The sequence below is a fragment of the Hermetia illucens genome, chromosome 1 (genome assembly GCF_905115235.1).
Source record: "Hermetia illucens chromosome 1, iHerIll2.2.curated.20191125, whole genome shotgun sequence".
Lineage (NCBI taxonomy): Eukaryota > Metazoa > Arthropoda > Insecta > Diptera > Stratiomyidae > Hermetia > Hermetia illucens.
In genome coordinates, this window is record NC_051849.1 from 215968434 (window position 1) to 215983244 (window position 14811).

Genomic DNA, 14811 nt, shown 5'->3' on the forward strand with positions numbered 1-14811 from the left:
TCTACGGAAAGGAAGAAAGGGAGAGAAGGGAATCTTAGAGTAAGGAGTTCAGACAAACTGTCAAACAATTCTTCATACAAGTAAGAAGGGCAAGCACAGGGGACGTATACACAAGATACAATGAAGGGAAGAAAGTTGGGCGGGTAGACACGTAGGTGCACGTGAATCGCACACTCGTCCGTTTTTGCGGAAACGCTCAGGCGTTAAGCTATACCAGATGCGTTTTTTAAGATTTGTATAGCTCCATGTAAGTCCTTGAGAGTTTAACGTGAGCACCTGTCTGGACGACTTAATCCCACGGTTTTCTTAAGACACGGATTTATTTTGTGACCACAATCAGAGCCCTGCTGAGACAAGAAAGAACGGTACCAGTCTATACCAAGTGCATGGCTTAGCATTCATACTGGTGGATGCAAGACATACCTAAATCTCTACCAAACTGAGGAGTACGGCACCCGTGTTGAAACGCAACATCACGCCGAGGCCCGAAGCTCTCTTCTCGCTTGAGCATAAGCTCAAGCCCCCATGAAACTCCCACTAGGGGGCCAACCGCAAACAACCGAGCTGTACTCACATACAACGGGAGTTCACCCGAAGTATGAGAGTCCAGGGGTTATCCCGGTTCCCATGGTACCAGTATATCCCTGGTAAGGTTTCGTGACCAATTTGCCATTTCAGATGAGTCCCCGTACAGACTCGGGTCTGATCGTCCTGATTAGGCCTGCATCGCGGCCGGCAAGCCAAAGTGAGTACAGCGTCTCCCGGTGCCATCACTATTGAGGTTCCCCTCGACCACTTGGGGGTTGCCGCCCCGTCTTCCTCACCGCCACCTCTGAGCACCTATAGTTCTATGTAGGAAGAAAACAAAATCCCAGGATTCGCAGTGAATGAGCGAGATGTTTCGTCCTGGCCAGCAAACCTCTTTTCTAATGGACTCTCTTTCTACTTCTGTTCTATATGATGGGCTCTATATTTTGGTAACTATCCCCACCTCCATCCTTGACCATTTCTAAGCGGAGGCGGTGGGTTTGCAGCATTTACTGCTTTGAGTTGAGGAGATTTATAGTGTCCTTTATCAATCTTCGTTATATTTTGATTTTCTGGTTCAGTGTCCTAAACACTGTTTTTGGGATCTTGATTGGGTGGCTGTGTTGAGAGATTTCGACGGCCTCCCTTCTATTTTATATTGTGTCTAGGATTACGTGTATCCTTCAATACTTGATGTCAATTAAAAAAAACTTTAGTACTTTCAGACTTTCATCTCATGCATGACTTTATTTTCATCTTTGCAGCTACAACTACTATGACGCCATGCAAGAGATTCCACGCGACGAGCTAATGGCATTTATTGCACGACTTGGAGAGACTGTCTTGAAGACGCAATACGATCTGGGAAAGTGAGTACAAAGAATGTGAAAAAGTGTAATATCAAACATTTTGGGGGAACAAACAATTAGGACGAGCACAAGAGAGTCTCGTCCTCGACGGAAAAGGACTTCGCAGGAGCCCTCGATAGTGTAATTCGATTTTTCGCACCTTCTCCTGTTACGAAGCCATTGAACCCTCTCCCCGCAAATAAAAGCCCCAGGAACAGGATTGTTCCGCTGGGAAGGTGTTGGGAAAATACAGCAATTAAGAGATTTTAATTGCGAACTTAAGAAAAATATTATTTTACCTTTGAAAGTGTATAAAGTCAAACACTCGCCGGCCCCAATAAATGCTAAGGACCTCCCCGGAATGAGTGCTCCACTCTTAGGTAATTCTTAATGAAATTCTTAATCCCGTTTGCATGACTGCGGTCGCGGGGCTGGGGTCGTGGTAGGCAGGCGGCATTAGAGGATGTAATCTCGAAACAGATGAAAATGAGAATGAAGGCTCCTTGACGGCAGCAGATCTTATGCTTGTAATTAAACTTCATAACACGGATTAATGATGTCATAATTTGATGAGAGGTGTAATGATCTCATGGACTAGTGGATGCTTAGCGCTTTGGATGGTGTTTGAGGACACTCATTCCGATGTGGTGTATCCTTGTCCTTTATGGGCATATAACAACCAGTTCCTTGCTATCAGTTAATTCACCCTGAAAGAAGCGATTTCCAGTGTGATTTGGTGATGAATTGAATGGTGAGTGGGGTGGTGACAAGAAAATTCATTATGGGTACACATAAAGTAGCGCTCATAACGCTCATGTATTGATCCCCACTGTTCTCATATTGAGCCTTGAGTATCGATATTATGACGCTACTAAAGTTAAAAGATGTTTTGATATCCTCGGATAAAGAGGATTAGTGAGGAAGAGACTTCGCTTGTGGTTATTCTCAATTATCTTGCAGTCGAACGAACCACTTTGGTGTATTTTTGGAAATTTATTTATTTGAACTTGAGATGCTTCTTTGGCCAAGTGGAAATTCAAGGAGATGAAGACATTTTATGCTTGCTTGGCTCAGTTGGCCTATAACCTTCTTAAAATACCGAGCAGGAGTTAAATGTGCTGCATTTTCCACTTATTAATAATGAAAGGATCTGCAGAGCAAATTGGATTGCGAAGTCAAGGATTTCCAGTGACTAATTTTCAGTTACCAGTTGAAGGTGTCTTTCAGCCAGCCAGTATCTTCTTGTTGCTTAAATTGGGTGACCTTTATCTTAGAATTAGGAGGAGCGACGGGTGGGGGTTCTATAAAAGCATCAATAGGTGTCATTCCTAACTAACTTCTAAATTCTGGTAATTTGGTTAAGTAAGATTAAGCAGGTGAAGTTAAAGATGTTGATACTGATCCCCTAAAAACTAGATTTTGAAAACATTAATTTGGCGAAGTAACCCGTCCTTGTTCGTTAGTTGAGGCCAAAGTATTATCCTGTGACAATTATTTGTTTATTTAAGGACAATAAACGGAGATATTCTGGTTAGGCATTGGCCCCAGAAGGGGGAGAGAAAAATGAAGTCTAGCCTCCGTTTGAAGGCATAGAATGTGAAAGAGTCCAATTGACAAAAACCTAATTTGCTATAGAGTATTACTTACGCGTGTTGTACGAAATCGTGCAGTAAGTGATGTCCGCAGAAGCGATGAACTCCATGAACCCAGTTAAAAGTTTAAAGAGGGTACACATATTTAGGAAGGCTCTGCGTAGTTTTAGGCAAGGGAAATCAGAAGAATGGAAACCGGAAAAAGGGTCGGATGAAATATTGTGAATTTGTTCGAATTCGCGTTCGAAGCGAACAATATTCAAGGATGCTTCGAATAAAGAAGCCGAATAGCTTTAAGGAGGGCTGAAATCCTTCGTATGTTCAAAACTAAATAGGCTGAAGTGATATTTTTGTTAAGGGTGCTGGGAGTTCTGAGTCCACATCCACTTGATGATGGACATGATTTTTAGATTTAAGACCAAGCATCAAAAGCGGATCTAGCACTGATAATGCATCCAGCAAGATTCAGTTGGTATTGTCGGCAGAAACCACGCTTTCTAGATATAAAAATTGATCGACGCCTTCGACACTCTGCCTATAAATGTAGATAGGGAGAGCGCCATGACCCATGAGAATCGAGGTTTTGTATGCAATTATCTTCAGACCAACTCCTTCTGCCGCTCTTTCCAAATCCAGGCCAAAGGTCCATAGCGCCATAAAATCGGCGAAAAAGCAAGAAGATATCATAAAAGTAATCAAGGTGTTTGAGGAAACATTTCATCGTCCATTGAACTCCTCTGCGTCCCCCGGAGGAGATGTTCTTTGATAGGTTCCAGAATTATTTTAGTTATTATCTTTGCGATGACAGGGAGTACACATATACCCCTCCAGGATCGCATTCAACCTGGGTGGACTATTCCCGACTATTCCCTTTTTCGACTCTCTGGGAAGGGTTTCGGATTTCCGGGATTTGCATATGTGTGGAAGTAACCGATCTGCAAAAACTGCAAGAGCAACGATGAAAAGTTGTGCGGGGAGACAGTCAAGCCCAGCGGCTTTACTCCCTTTTAGTGTGTTGATGCCAGAAATTATTTCTCTTCTATTTGAAGGAGCTGTCCGTATCCACATAGTGGACTAGCTGTTTCATCCACAAACGGTGGAACTTCATCGGATGTGATAGGACTGAACCGTGGTGAAGTGTTCCTTTCACCTCTTCAGCATGGAACCTGAATCTGCACTCAGTACAAACCAATACCGCTGTACCAGCCATGGCAAAACTCTGATCGCGGTTTCCAAATCAACCAAAGAATACTGTGGAGTTTAACCCGCTGAACCTTCTACCTCTTCGGCTACTTGTCATTGAGGATCAGGAGTCGATCGTTAACGTCCCTCACAAGACCATCAAAAGGATTGCGACCACATGCGAGTTCTTTCGTGATGGAATATACACCTCTGGAATCGTTGCGATCTCCGCAGCTTTTGTTTCCATGACCAACGCAATAATCGATAACCTTTTGCCATAGCGCACACTACGGACTTCCCGGGATTTCGTTCGGTATTGAGCGCGTCACGGTCGTTATCACTCGCAGCGACCAATAGAGCCTTCAATTTCTTCTTCTTCTTTTTCTTCAGCCTTTGTCCCGTTCACAAGCGGGGTCGGCTCGTCGTGATCGGCTTCGCCATTTGGCTCTATCGAATGCCTGATCTGGGTGCAATCTCGAGGCTTTCAAATCCCCATCCAGCGTATCAAGCCACCGTTGCTTAGATTTGCCTTTTGGTCGTTTACCATCGACTTCGATGTTCAGACCAATCTTGGCAATTGAATTCTCGTTTGCACGAATTGCGTGACCATACCATCGAAGACGCCTCTCTCGCAACTTTTCCACGATCGGGGCAACCCCATAACGATCGCGGATATCCTCATTTCGGATGTGATCTAAACGTGTGACGCCACTAGTCCAACGTAGCATATTCGTCTCCATTACCGCAAGACGCCGTTCATTGTCTTTTATGGTCGGCCAACACTCAGAACCATAGAGAGCGACTGGACGGACGACATTGCGGTAAATTTTAGATTTGAGACGTTCGTTGATACGTCGATCAGTCAGAATACCAATGCTATTGGAATATGTCAGTGTACTTACCCATTGGCGCGAAGTACATTTTGCTTGGACCAATGGCCCTGGCACGCGCTCTCTCTGCTATGAGGGATCCGTCCGTGTACCAAGTGATCAGTTCCTGGTTGAAGCCATATGTCACAGCCACATTCTCCCAGTTTACCTTGTTACTCCAACGTCTTTCAAACTTCTTATCGAAGTGAAACCCCGTTGTCATGTTATCCCTTGGTATCATTAATTGGGGGTTCCGCCTAGAAAGAATATCAATGTTTCTTCGATTTAAGCAGCTGATACTCCCGAGCATCCTGAAGATTGCCTTCCTTGCCTGCATCTGCATTCGTAGATGTAGAGTAATTAGTTCTAGAAGGACCTCCAGAGATACAGCTGCGCAAGTCCCCATTGTTCCACTGATACATACGCAGGGTAGTCTTTGGAGTTTTTGTAACTCCTTGGCTTGTGTGCTGAGTTCAATTCTTTCTGCCCAGACTACCGCTCCATACGTAATCATGGGCCTTACTAATGGAGTATACATCCAAAGTGGTATCGGGCTGCAACCGCATTTTTTTTCCTGCTATGGAACTACAAGTCATCAGAGCCTTGACATGGGTCTTCCAGAGTAATTTTTGGTCTAGTGTTATTCCTAAATATTTTTCCTTTGTTTCTCGTTTCACCTCCATGTCATGTAATCTTATGATTTTCTGGTGATCGAACTAACGTTTCCTAGTGAATAGCCCTTTCTGCACCAGGCACTATTAACCCTTAATTCAGTTTGGATTCTATCACATAGGGTATCATCATATTTGCTCCTACAGAGCCAAACAATCCCGTCCGCGCATACTTCTTTTGCTAATTTCCAATTGTCTTTTCTTTCCTTTTTATTCATTGTTGGGGTGTCAGGCAAAATGTTTACGCCTATCACCGTGGGCTAGTACCCCAGGAAATGAGTTCAAAAAAGGTATACTCTGGCCTGCTCATTCTCGATAAATATCCCATCTTCCTTCTTCAAACAGATAGAAGATATTGCCCTGTCTTTGGTTAAAGCTTTGTAAAGCCTGGTTGCTTCTGTGATTTGTTCGATCCCTTCACAGAATTCCCTGAAGCTGTTCCGTTTCGCTTCTCTGGTCGGGTTGCAATACACAGTCAGTCTATTTTTGTACTCGCCAGTCCCCGGTTTGTTTTCCCGCTTGAAGAGTTTTTGTACCTCTGTTTTCATTCTCGCTAGGTTCCTCTTCCATCAGGGTACATCTTTTGATGGCTTAACTGTTTTTGCCAGAAAGCTGGCCTCATATACTATGCGTCAATGACGACTGTGTTGTGGTTTTCCACCACTGCTTCTAATTCCAGTTCGCCCCTGATGTCACCGCCCCCTTGAAGGTGAGCCATGTTGTTGTTCAAGTGCATTGCATAGGCATCCCAATCCGTTTTCCTGGGATTCCTTATTATTATTTTTATTTCGGAGTTGTCCTCAATGTCGAATTTGGTTATTCTGTGATAAGATATAGGAGGCACATCCGGCACCCTTCAATTACTGACAAGGCCGTTCATCAGAATATTTCCTAGAGTTACGTCTAGTAATTCGTGTCTAGTGCTGGTCACGAATGTTGGAGAGTTGCCTATGTTAAATATTTCTAATTTATTGCTAAGAATACATTAAAGGAGGTCTTCGATTGGTGTCGCTCCTTCCCCAGACTTTGTCATGGGTGTTGGAAACGCATATAGGTTACGGTGGGCGGGTCAAATTCGTATGGATGAGGATGATCCCACCCGGAAAGTCTATAAGGGCAATATCTATGGTAGAAAAAGAAGACGAGGCAGACCCTGCCTAAGATGGAGCGATGGCGTAGGTCAGGACGCCAGACAGCTTTTAGGGATATCGAATTGGTGGACATCGGCGCAAAACTGGGATGTCTGGAGTTCCTTATTAAGGCAGGCCTAGACCGGATACCGGTTGTTGCGCCGTTGATGATGATGATGATGTTGGAATCGCAGTCGAGGTGAAGTGGTAGCGCCCTCCGCTCGCAATACTTCACAGTCTAGCGACTAGTTTCGGTGAGACCTGGACGTCGTCTCCTAGCAAGTAGCCCGATGCCACGACTGCCTATCGAGTTCTCCCCCGGTTTTCAGTGTGTTTTGGACAGCTATAAGGTCTCGGGTTAAAAACTCCGAGAGACACATATATTTTAAATTACATTTAAGAATGATGCAAGCTCTTGGGTTTTCGTAACAGGAGTCTTAAATCTCCTGTACGCTTCTTCTTTGCACACTGCAAATCTGCCCCCGGTACAGCCAGGGCCTCCGAACCAGCACTACTCCAATGTTATCTTTGAAACTTGGCCTTGTAATTACTGCTGATGCTGGTCTAGGTCATTCAGCTTTTCCTTTTCACAGGGCGGCAGGTCTTCTCCCCTGATTGATCGAGTCTTTTCAGTCACTATGGTTTTCGAGGATCTTTCTTGAACCTTTGTAGGTTTTCCAACCGATGTCTCCTCCGAAGTGTCTTTCCTCGGCAATTCCCTGTAGACGTTTCCAGGCATGTTGCTAAATCTATAGTTGATATGGCAAATTCAACTTTTGATTGCCTCCAAAAATCGGTCATCTACTTCGATCATGAAGAGTCTATCCTTGCCTCTGAAGACTCTCAATAATCACGTACAGAGATCTTCATTCTGAGCAATTACGAGGCCCATAAGATCTTTCGTTTCTAGTGGTCCGGTTAAAAAAAAACATTGTCACCATATGTGGTTCTGGTCTATCATCCGCAGCACGTGTTGACAATTCTGCTCCTCCCCAGCCTGGCAATTTAGGAATAATAGCCCTAGGCCATTCTGCAGTGACCTGGGCGAAAGCGCATCCCGGTAAACACAAGCTTCGTATTCGATAGTTTCCTGGTTCTCACGAGTATTTGTTTGGGAAACATTTTTGGCAATATGGCAAGTCGGATGCACTTGAGCACACCAACATAGCTAATGGCGAGCTTTCTGAATCTTGCCTTCACCCCTTCTCTACCCGGGATTTCCTCCCTGTTGTTTTAAGGTTTGGGTTTTTAGGAGAATTTCCATTATATGGGTTAATCTTCGCTGCTCCCCGCTCTTTTGGCACTGATGGAGATGGCTTAGGTTTGTCCTGAGTTTTCTTAAATCCCATTCTGGTTTCATTCCTCCTTACAGATAATGCAAGTGCCATCTAGAATCTGTGCAACTGAGGCCTGTCTCCATTCTTACGTTTGATATGCTGGTCTCAGACGTGAATTTGCTTATCTCCACTTTTGAGGTCTTTTGTTGGTTGTTATCCTCGCAGTATACCAATGACCTTGGACCTTGGATCTACTGTTTGAAATAGTAGCTTCCCCCTTCTTGGGTGTAATCACCTGGCTCTCAGTACTTCGGAGATGTGCCTCCGCCTGGTTAACCAGTTTGTGTGCGATACAGGGTCCCGCTTGTTTTGTTTTGGTTTTATTTATTGCTGTAACCTTGCTCATTTGATTCCAACGAGTATGGGGGTTAGGAGGTCCGCCATGCCATAGCTCCCTATAGCACAGTAAGGTCAAACTTACCCATTGAAGCGACCAGGTATCAGTGAGGCTTCGTTCGAATATAGTTAGATACCCATGGCTGCAAACTATCCAATGGGTACGGTTCGCATGACACCCTGGATTGGGGGAGGTGTTTTTCGACTCCCCAGTGTAGATCCGTAGCGTTTTGTTAATAGTAGGGTCACCTCGTACAGGGTGTGGTTATCACCACGCAATAATGGTGTTGGTAGAAGGGAGGCTGGGCTCTTGGATAATCACATATTACCCTCGAAGAGAGACATATCACCTTCAGAGGGAGAGGTCGGCCCCAGGCGGCCCTATTCCGCGTCAGTCTATCCTGTAGTGCACTGCTTGATCCCATTGAATACGGAAAGGGTCGGTACATTGTAGACGAAATTTAGAGGCGGTCAATTTCGTATGATAATAACATCAAAAGATGGTTGCTGAGGACATGATGTCTGAGGCGAATAATGATCCGTCCTCCATGAAACTCATGATTGCTGGTGACGAGACGTGGGTCTACAAGTTTGACCTGGGGATAAGTCAACAAACGTCCGAGAGGCGCTTCGAAACAAGCCGAAGCCCGAAAAGACAGAATGAATCGAAAGAGCTAAAGGATATCCTTTTGGGGGTCTACTAGTAGTTGCATGGGCAAGTGAAATGCTAGCACACAGGTTCCTTTCGTCTTTAGTTACCTATCCTACACTACTGAGCCAATAATGAGTTACTTTTGCGAACGCTTGATGCAACTCGGTCGCTCTTTTGGTTTTCTTTTGGTCTTCAGATAGAATGTTGTTGGTTTCGAGGTGCGCATTGACCTTTCTATTAATGACGGAAGGTACGAATTTGTAGAGGATTGATAGGCAAGTAATCGGTCTTGCTTCTGCCGGGTCCTATACTGGAAATTCCCTGGGACGACTAATAACCTGTTTTATGCTATGTGTCAACCCGTGTGCCGTGTGCCCTTTGTACCAAAAATCTACGCCGGATCCAGACCAGGGCCTCTCCAGTTCTTCATATGGGCGGGCGCTTTTGGCGATTGTCCACTAAACATGCAGTGTGGGTAACCTTCAAAGTCATTCATGTAATGCTAACCTACGGAAATATCCGGCGTAGCCGGTGACATGACCTAAAGTGAAAAAGTGTGTCTTAATCGAGAGTAGGCAAAAGCGTTGACCAGACGGGGTTAGCCTCTGTGAAAGTGCGGGGAAGAGCTTTGATAAAAGGAGCGGATAAATGAGGGAGACGAAGGGTGATGGTTGGGAGAAGAGGGTCAGTCCTGGCACATAGTACCTCTGCTCGCGTAACGATTTTTTATTAGTGGTTAGGGTGGGATGGCCACTTCTCCAGTCTGATGTGCGGCAGTTTCATTAAAGGCGAAATAATGTGACAAACAGCCGGAGAGGGCAGACAGGAAAAAATTTTAGTCAAATTTTATGTTCGGCCTTCAGTATTTGGGCGTGCCTTTCCTAAGTATCGACCTTTCGAAGCGTTGGATGGCTTCTGCTACGTTGGGTGACATTGTAGCTTATGCTGGGAAACCTTAGGTCAAGATTGCTCGAAGTGGGGTTTCGTATAAGAGGGTTTTGGTGGTAGGGAGCAGAGCTTGAGATGAGAGGAGGAATTTTAAGGCAGCCGAGACTTTAGAAACTTGGCAATAGATAATTTGATGTAAGGGTTGGATTTAAGTTTGTTGCTGACAGAAATTCCCAAGGAATAAATGTTTGGTTTTGGCTTGAGAGTGTTTTTGGCAATGTGTAAAAGAAGGTTTTTACTTTGTGGCCTGTTTGTGAGTAGCACTTCCCGTTGGGTTTTCTAAAATAAATTACTTCCGACTTTAGAGAATTAACGGTGAGGGCCCACCGTTTGAAATATGCAATAGCTCTATTGGTTAGGAATATAAGAGAGCCTCACTTTCACTGAGAGTCTGGACCCACTTGCATATTGGATGGTGTCATCAGCGAAGAGGATCCCTCCTGATGCGGATGAGCAGTCGGGGATAAGTTTACGGAAGGAAAGAGAATATCGTGGAGGAAGATGTGAAAAAGTTTGGGGGCCTAGAACGGATCCCTGAGGGACTCCTGTGTTTACCGGGAAGTCGATGGAGGAAAGTTAATGGAAACGCACGTGCCGAGTTCTGTTGGAGATAAAACCTCCAAAGATTCTAAACAAGGGGAGGGGACATTTGGTCTGAATTAGCTTGTAGAGCAAGCCCTCTCTCCTAACTGAATGCCTTTTCTAGGTCGAAGGCACAGGCTACGGTGTAAAGCCCAATTTCGAGGTGATTGAGGATATAGTCTTGCAGGTACAAGATCGCTTGCTCGGTGGATCTGAGGTTTTCGAAGCCGAATTGATTAATGGGAGTAGTGCCTATTAAGGTGACTTCACAGGATACCTTCGAAGATTTTTCCAATATTCAAAAGAAGAGAAATAGGCCTCATATCTTTCAGATTAGTCGAGCATCTCTTCTTAGGGATAAGCATTAGGAGGGCTGATTTCCATGATACCGGGAAGTGTCCGTTGTTCAGGCGGTTGTTGAAGAGGATGGCAAGACCTTCGCTGATTGTAGGCCCACAGTTCCTCAGGACAAAGTTGGAGATAACATTGGGGTTCGATGATTTTTTATTGTTGGGCCGGATTGCAAGTACGATTCCATCTAGCGAAGTAAAGAAGGAGGGGAACGGGCCGATTCTAAATATATAAGCTGGAACACAAGTTACTATAGTTTCAGTAGGGACATATCAGCACATAGTCGAAACGCAATCTCATCATTGATATGAGATTGCATTCTCAAAGTTGCTGAATACTGAACGTATTGCCCCCAGTACGGCGTGGTGTTACTGCCACTGTCCCATAGGCTCACGCTGCACATAGGGTCGTCTTGAATTATTATGAGCAGAAGATGGAGACTCCAAAACCTGCACCTCATTAGGAGCTGAGGCAGAAGCACCATTCAATTGAAGCTGCCTTCTGACATAGATCTTCTCTCTCGATTGAAGCACTGGGGTCGCAGGATTTCCAACTCTACATTGCCAAATCTGGCTGGCGCAAAGGCGTCCACCAGTTAATAGACAGGACCCTTCAGTAAAGCTGCGTTTAGGTGCTGGCGGACCTGGACGGTCAACTATCGCGAATTTTGTTTTAGGTTTTGGGAAAGCTTATCTTTCGTGGTTGATCATGGTCAGCACCGATGTTCATTCCGGTTATCCTTAACTTCTTCAGATCATTACAACCTATAATTTTGTACCAATGCCAAAGATAAGTTTTTTACTGAATTAACTGCATCTCATACAAACATAGACGGATTTCTTATCAAAAGGGCTGTTGAATTCATCACTTTTATGGGGAATTCCATATCAGCTCACTAACTGACTTCTGAATGTCCTTAAACGAGAAACGTTACTTTAATTAGTGGGGTACAACTGTCATATACCCATATTTTGCAGGCTTCAGTATTCCAATCGAAAGGACATCAAAGGAGAACTATATTAACTTCTCATTCAAAATGTTCCCCATGAATATTTGAAGCTATAGTTCTCCCTTAGTCAATTATTCTTAGGGTAGGGCTGGAATTTACTAGTAGATGTCGTCATTGCGGATATATCTACGCTACTTGAACATTTCTTTGAATTTTAATGACTTTGCTGAGAAATGTTTACAAATCATTTTCGTATGAATAATTAATTCTGAGGCTGCTTGCCTACCCAGTACTCACAAGATACAATCAATAGGCAAGAATCAGGGAGCACCTGTTGTTGGTTTTATAGATACAATCTTCATATAAAAGGAAATGTTCATACGTCGCACAATCCCACCGAAGGAAGAAGTATCTGTCTTCGGAGATATCAAGATACGCAGTATAAACAAATAATTGTGTCTGCCCTTCAATTTAAAAGATAAAAAAAACAATCTTTTATTTGTTAACATGAATTTTATTTTATGGTTCCTCGGTGAGCAGAAAGTAGGACTTGACCTACATACATATGTATTTGTGTATCCTTTGGAGCTTCCTAAGCTGTCAATCTTTGTCTTGAGAGTAGGGGAGATGGCAAAGATTTGGGTTTTCGATTTTTCTTTTTTTCAGGCTTTGTGTAAAACAAAACCTTATTAAAATGGGTTTACTGTCTGTCTGTCTGTCCGTAACACGCATTTTTCTCGGAGACAGTTATAGCGATTGACACCAAATTGGGTGGAAAGAACGGAACTGTAAACGCTCACGCATACAGTGAGTTACATCCTTTTACTTCGAATTTAAGGGTGGGAGGGGGGAGGGGGGGGGGAGTCCCCATACATGCAAAAGGGGGTGTAATTTTTTTTTCACCAAATATAGTCATGTGGGGAATCAAATGAAAGGTCTCGACTAGCACTTTCCGAAGCCAGTTTCAGTTTTGACATTTGATGAAAATTGTAGGGAGCGCAGGTCGAAAGTGATTATTTCTTTAACGGACCCATTCTTAGAAACTAACCAACCGAAAAATCTAAAAAAAAATCAAGAGGTTGCCACTATATGGTTGTTATAAAGTTAGTCACCACCATCCAATCTATTAGCATCCCCATTTGAGCCAGGTGGTGCACCTTGGAGAAGGTGTTCCTCGTACTTAATTCGTGGAAAAACAAAGAAAGGGGGTATCGTAGTACCTCCCGCTGAAACGCATGCTGCGAGAGTCACGAGACATCCTCTTTCAGCTGAGGTTACACGTCCTATTGGTATGAATCCTTTTTGTGCAACCACTTTGTCTGGTTTTTGAACTGTTGTGATTCCTGTCTTGTCAGCGTTGTATATATCTTGAGGCACAAATTTAGATTTATCTAATACTGATTTTTGTAAAGTAAAGAATTTTGAAACATTTGTTCTGCTAAAACTTGTAGCTCTCGCCAAACTGGTTGCTTCCCGAGTGCGCAGGGGTAAACATCGGTGTCTCCTCATTAAGTTATAAAACCAATTCGATCCTGTCATCTGGGTTACTCCCCATGACGGGTATTTTCGTCAAATTCGGCTTCGCATACTGATAGGCAAATTTCCTTAGAAGCCAAGTACCGACTTGGGACTATTTTGACAATTTAGCTTAGGACTAAACTTTATACGATGCCATAACTCTACCAAACGTTATTTTACCTAGAGTCTAAGCTATCGCTAAAGGTCGATCTGGCACGCACCGACGAGCTAGCTCGTTGCATTGGGTTTGGGCTTTGGATAGGAGTTTTATTAGGGATTTAATTAGGAAGACATATATGCGGATTGTTTTCACTGCGTCATAGACATCTTGGTTATTTGGAGGGTGGTCGGGATTCAGGGCTATGCGGAAGAATCTCCTCTATTTTGTCTTACGACGTTCCATTTGGTGCGATGAAAGGTCGCACCAAGCGACAAAACCATAAGAGATCAAAGGTCGAATTAACTGTTTATAACAGAAGAATTCGACCCCCGATTGGAGAGAGAGTCCTTATTAAGGAGGGGTCAGAGATTTTTGAGACCAAGTCGTGTTTTATCTAGAATATGACTCACATGAGGAATCGGGGAAAGGCGGATATTAAGTTGGACTTGGTGGACGTACCACATGGGATTTGGGTGATATTAGCATGTACGTTTAGGTTTCGTGAGAGAAAAGAGAAGAGTTTCCAGGATTTGAGGTATGAGTTGAGTATTTGGAGGGACATGTATAGGCGGCGTTGGTTAGGCTGTAGATTAATTGAGGCTGTGTACAATATGAGATCATCCACGTATTGGATGGTTCTAACCGGGTTGCTGAGGAAATTTTCTAAAGGAGTATCGACCGTGTATATTGAGAAGAGCGTAGCAGATAGAACAGACCCCTGGGGGATACCCACTGGAGGAAAGGCATTGTCAACACGGACACATGTTTGCCTATTGGTTAGATAATGAAGAAGGAGACGACAGAGGTGAAGATGAAAATTGAAAGTGTGGGACATTTTATGTATTAATCTTTCAATCCATACGAAATCGAAGGCTTTTTGTATGTCCAACAGGCAAGTCATGGGAGGGGTCTTAAAGTTGAAATATCTTGGATGTGGTGTTGAGTAACGAAATGGGTTCCTGTTTGCCTCAAATGCGGGTTGTTTGCTTTTCAGTTTGGGGATTATAAGGGCTTGTTTCCAAGGGTTTGGAAAGTGTCCTGTTTCCAGACAGGCGTTAAATATAATATTTTGGCGAAGAAGGGTTGATAGTTCTAGCGCAGATTTGAAGATTTTTTGTTGCTCCTGGATATAATTATGGATTCGACGTTGCTGCTGGT

General features: G+C 43.9%; 1 protein-coding gene across 1 annotated transcript in view; it reads left to right on the forward strand.

Moving 5' to 3' along the window:
- LOC119646622 (diuretic hormone class 2) overlaps positions 1–14811 on the forward strand; it is a 190613-nt gene that overhangs the window by 153830 nt on the left and 21972 nt on the right. Inside the window, exon 3 of the mRNA XM_038047130.1 lies at positions 1293–1397. Within this exon, the coding sequence (XP_037903058.1) occupies positions 1293–1397 (105 nt within the window). The remainder of the gene's footprint in view (positions 1–1292; positions 1398–14811) is intronic.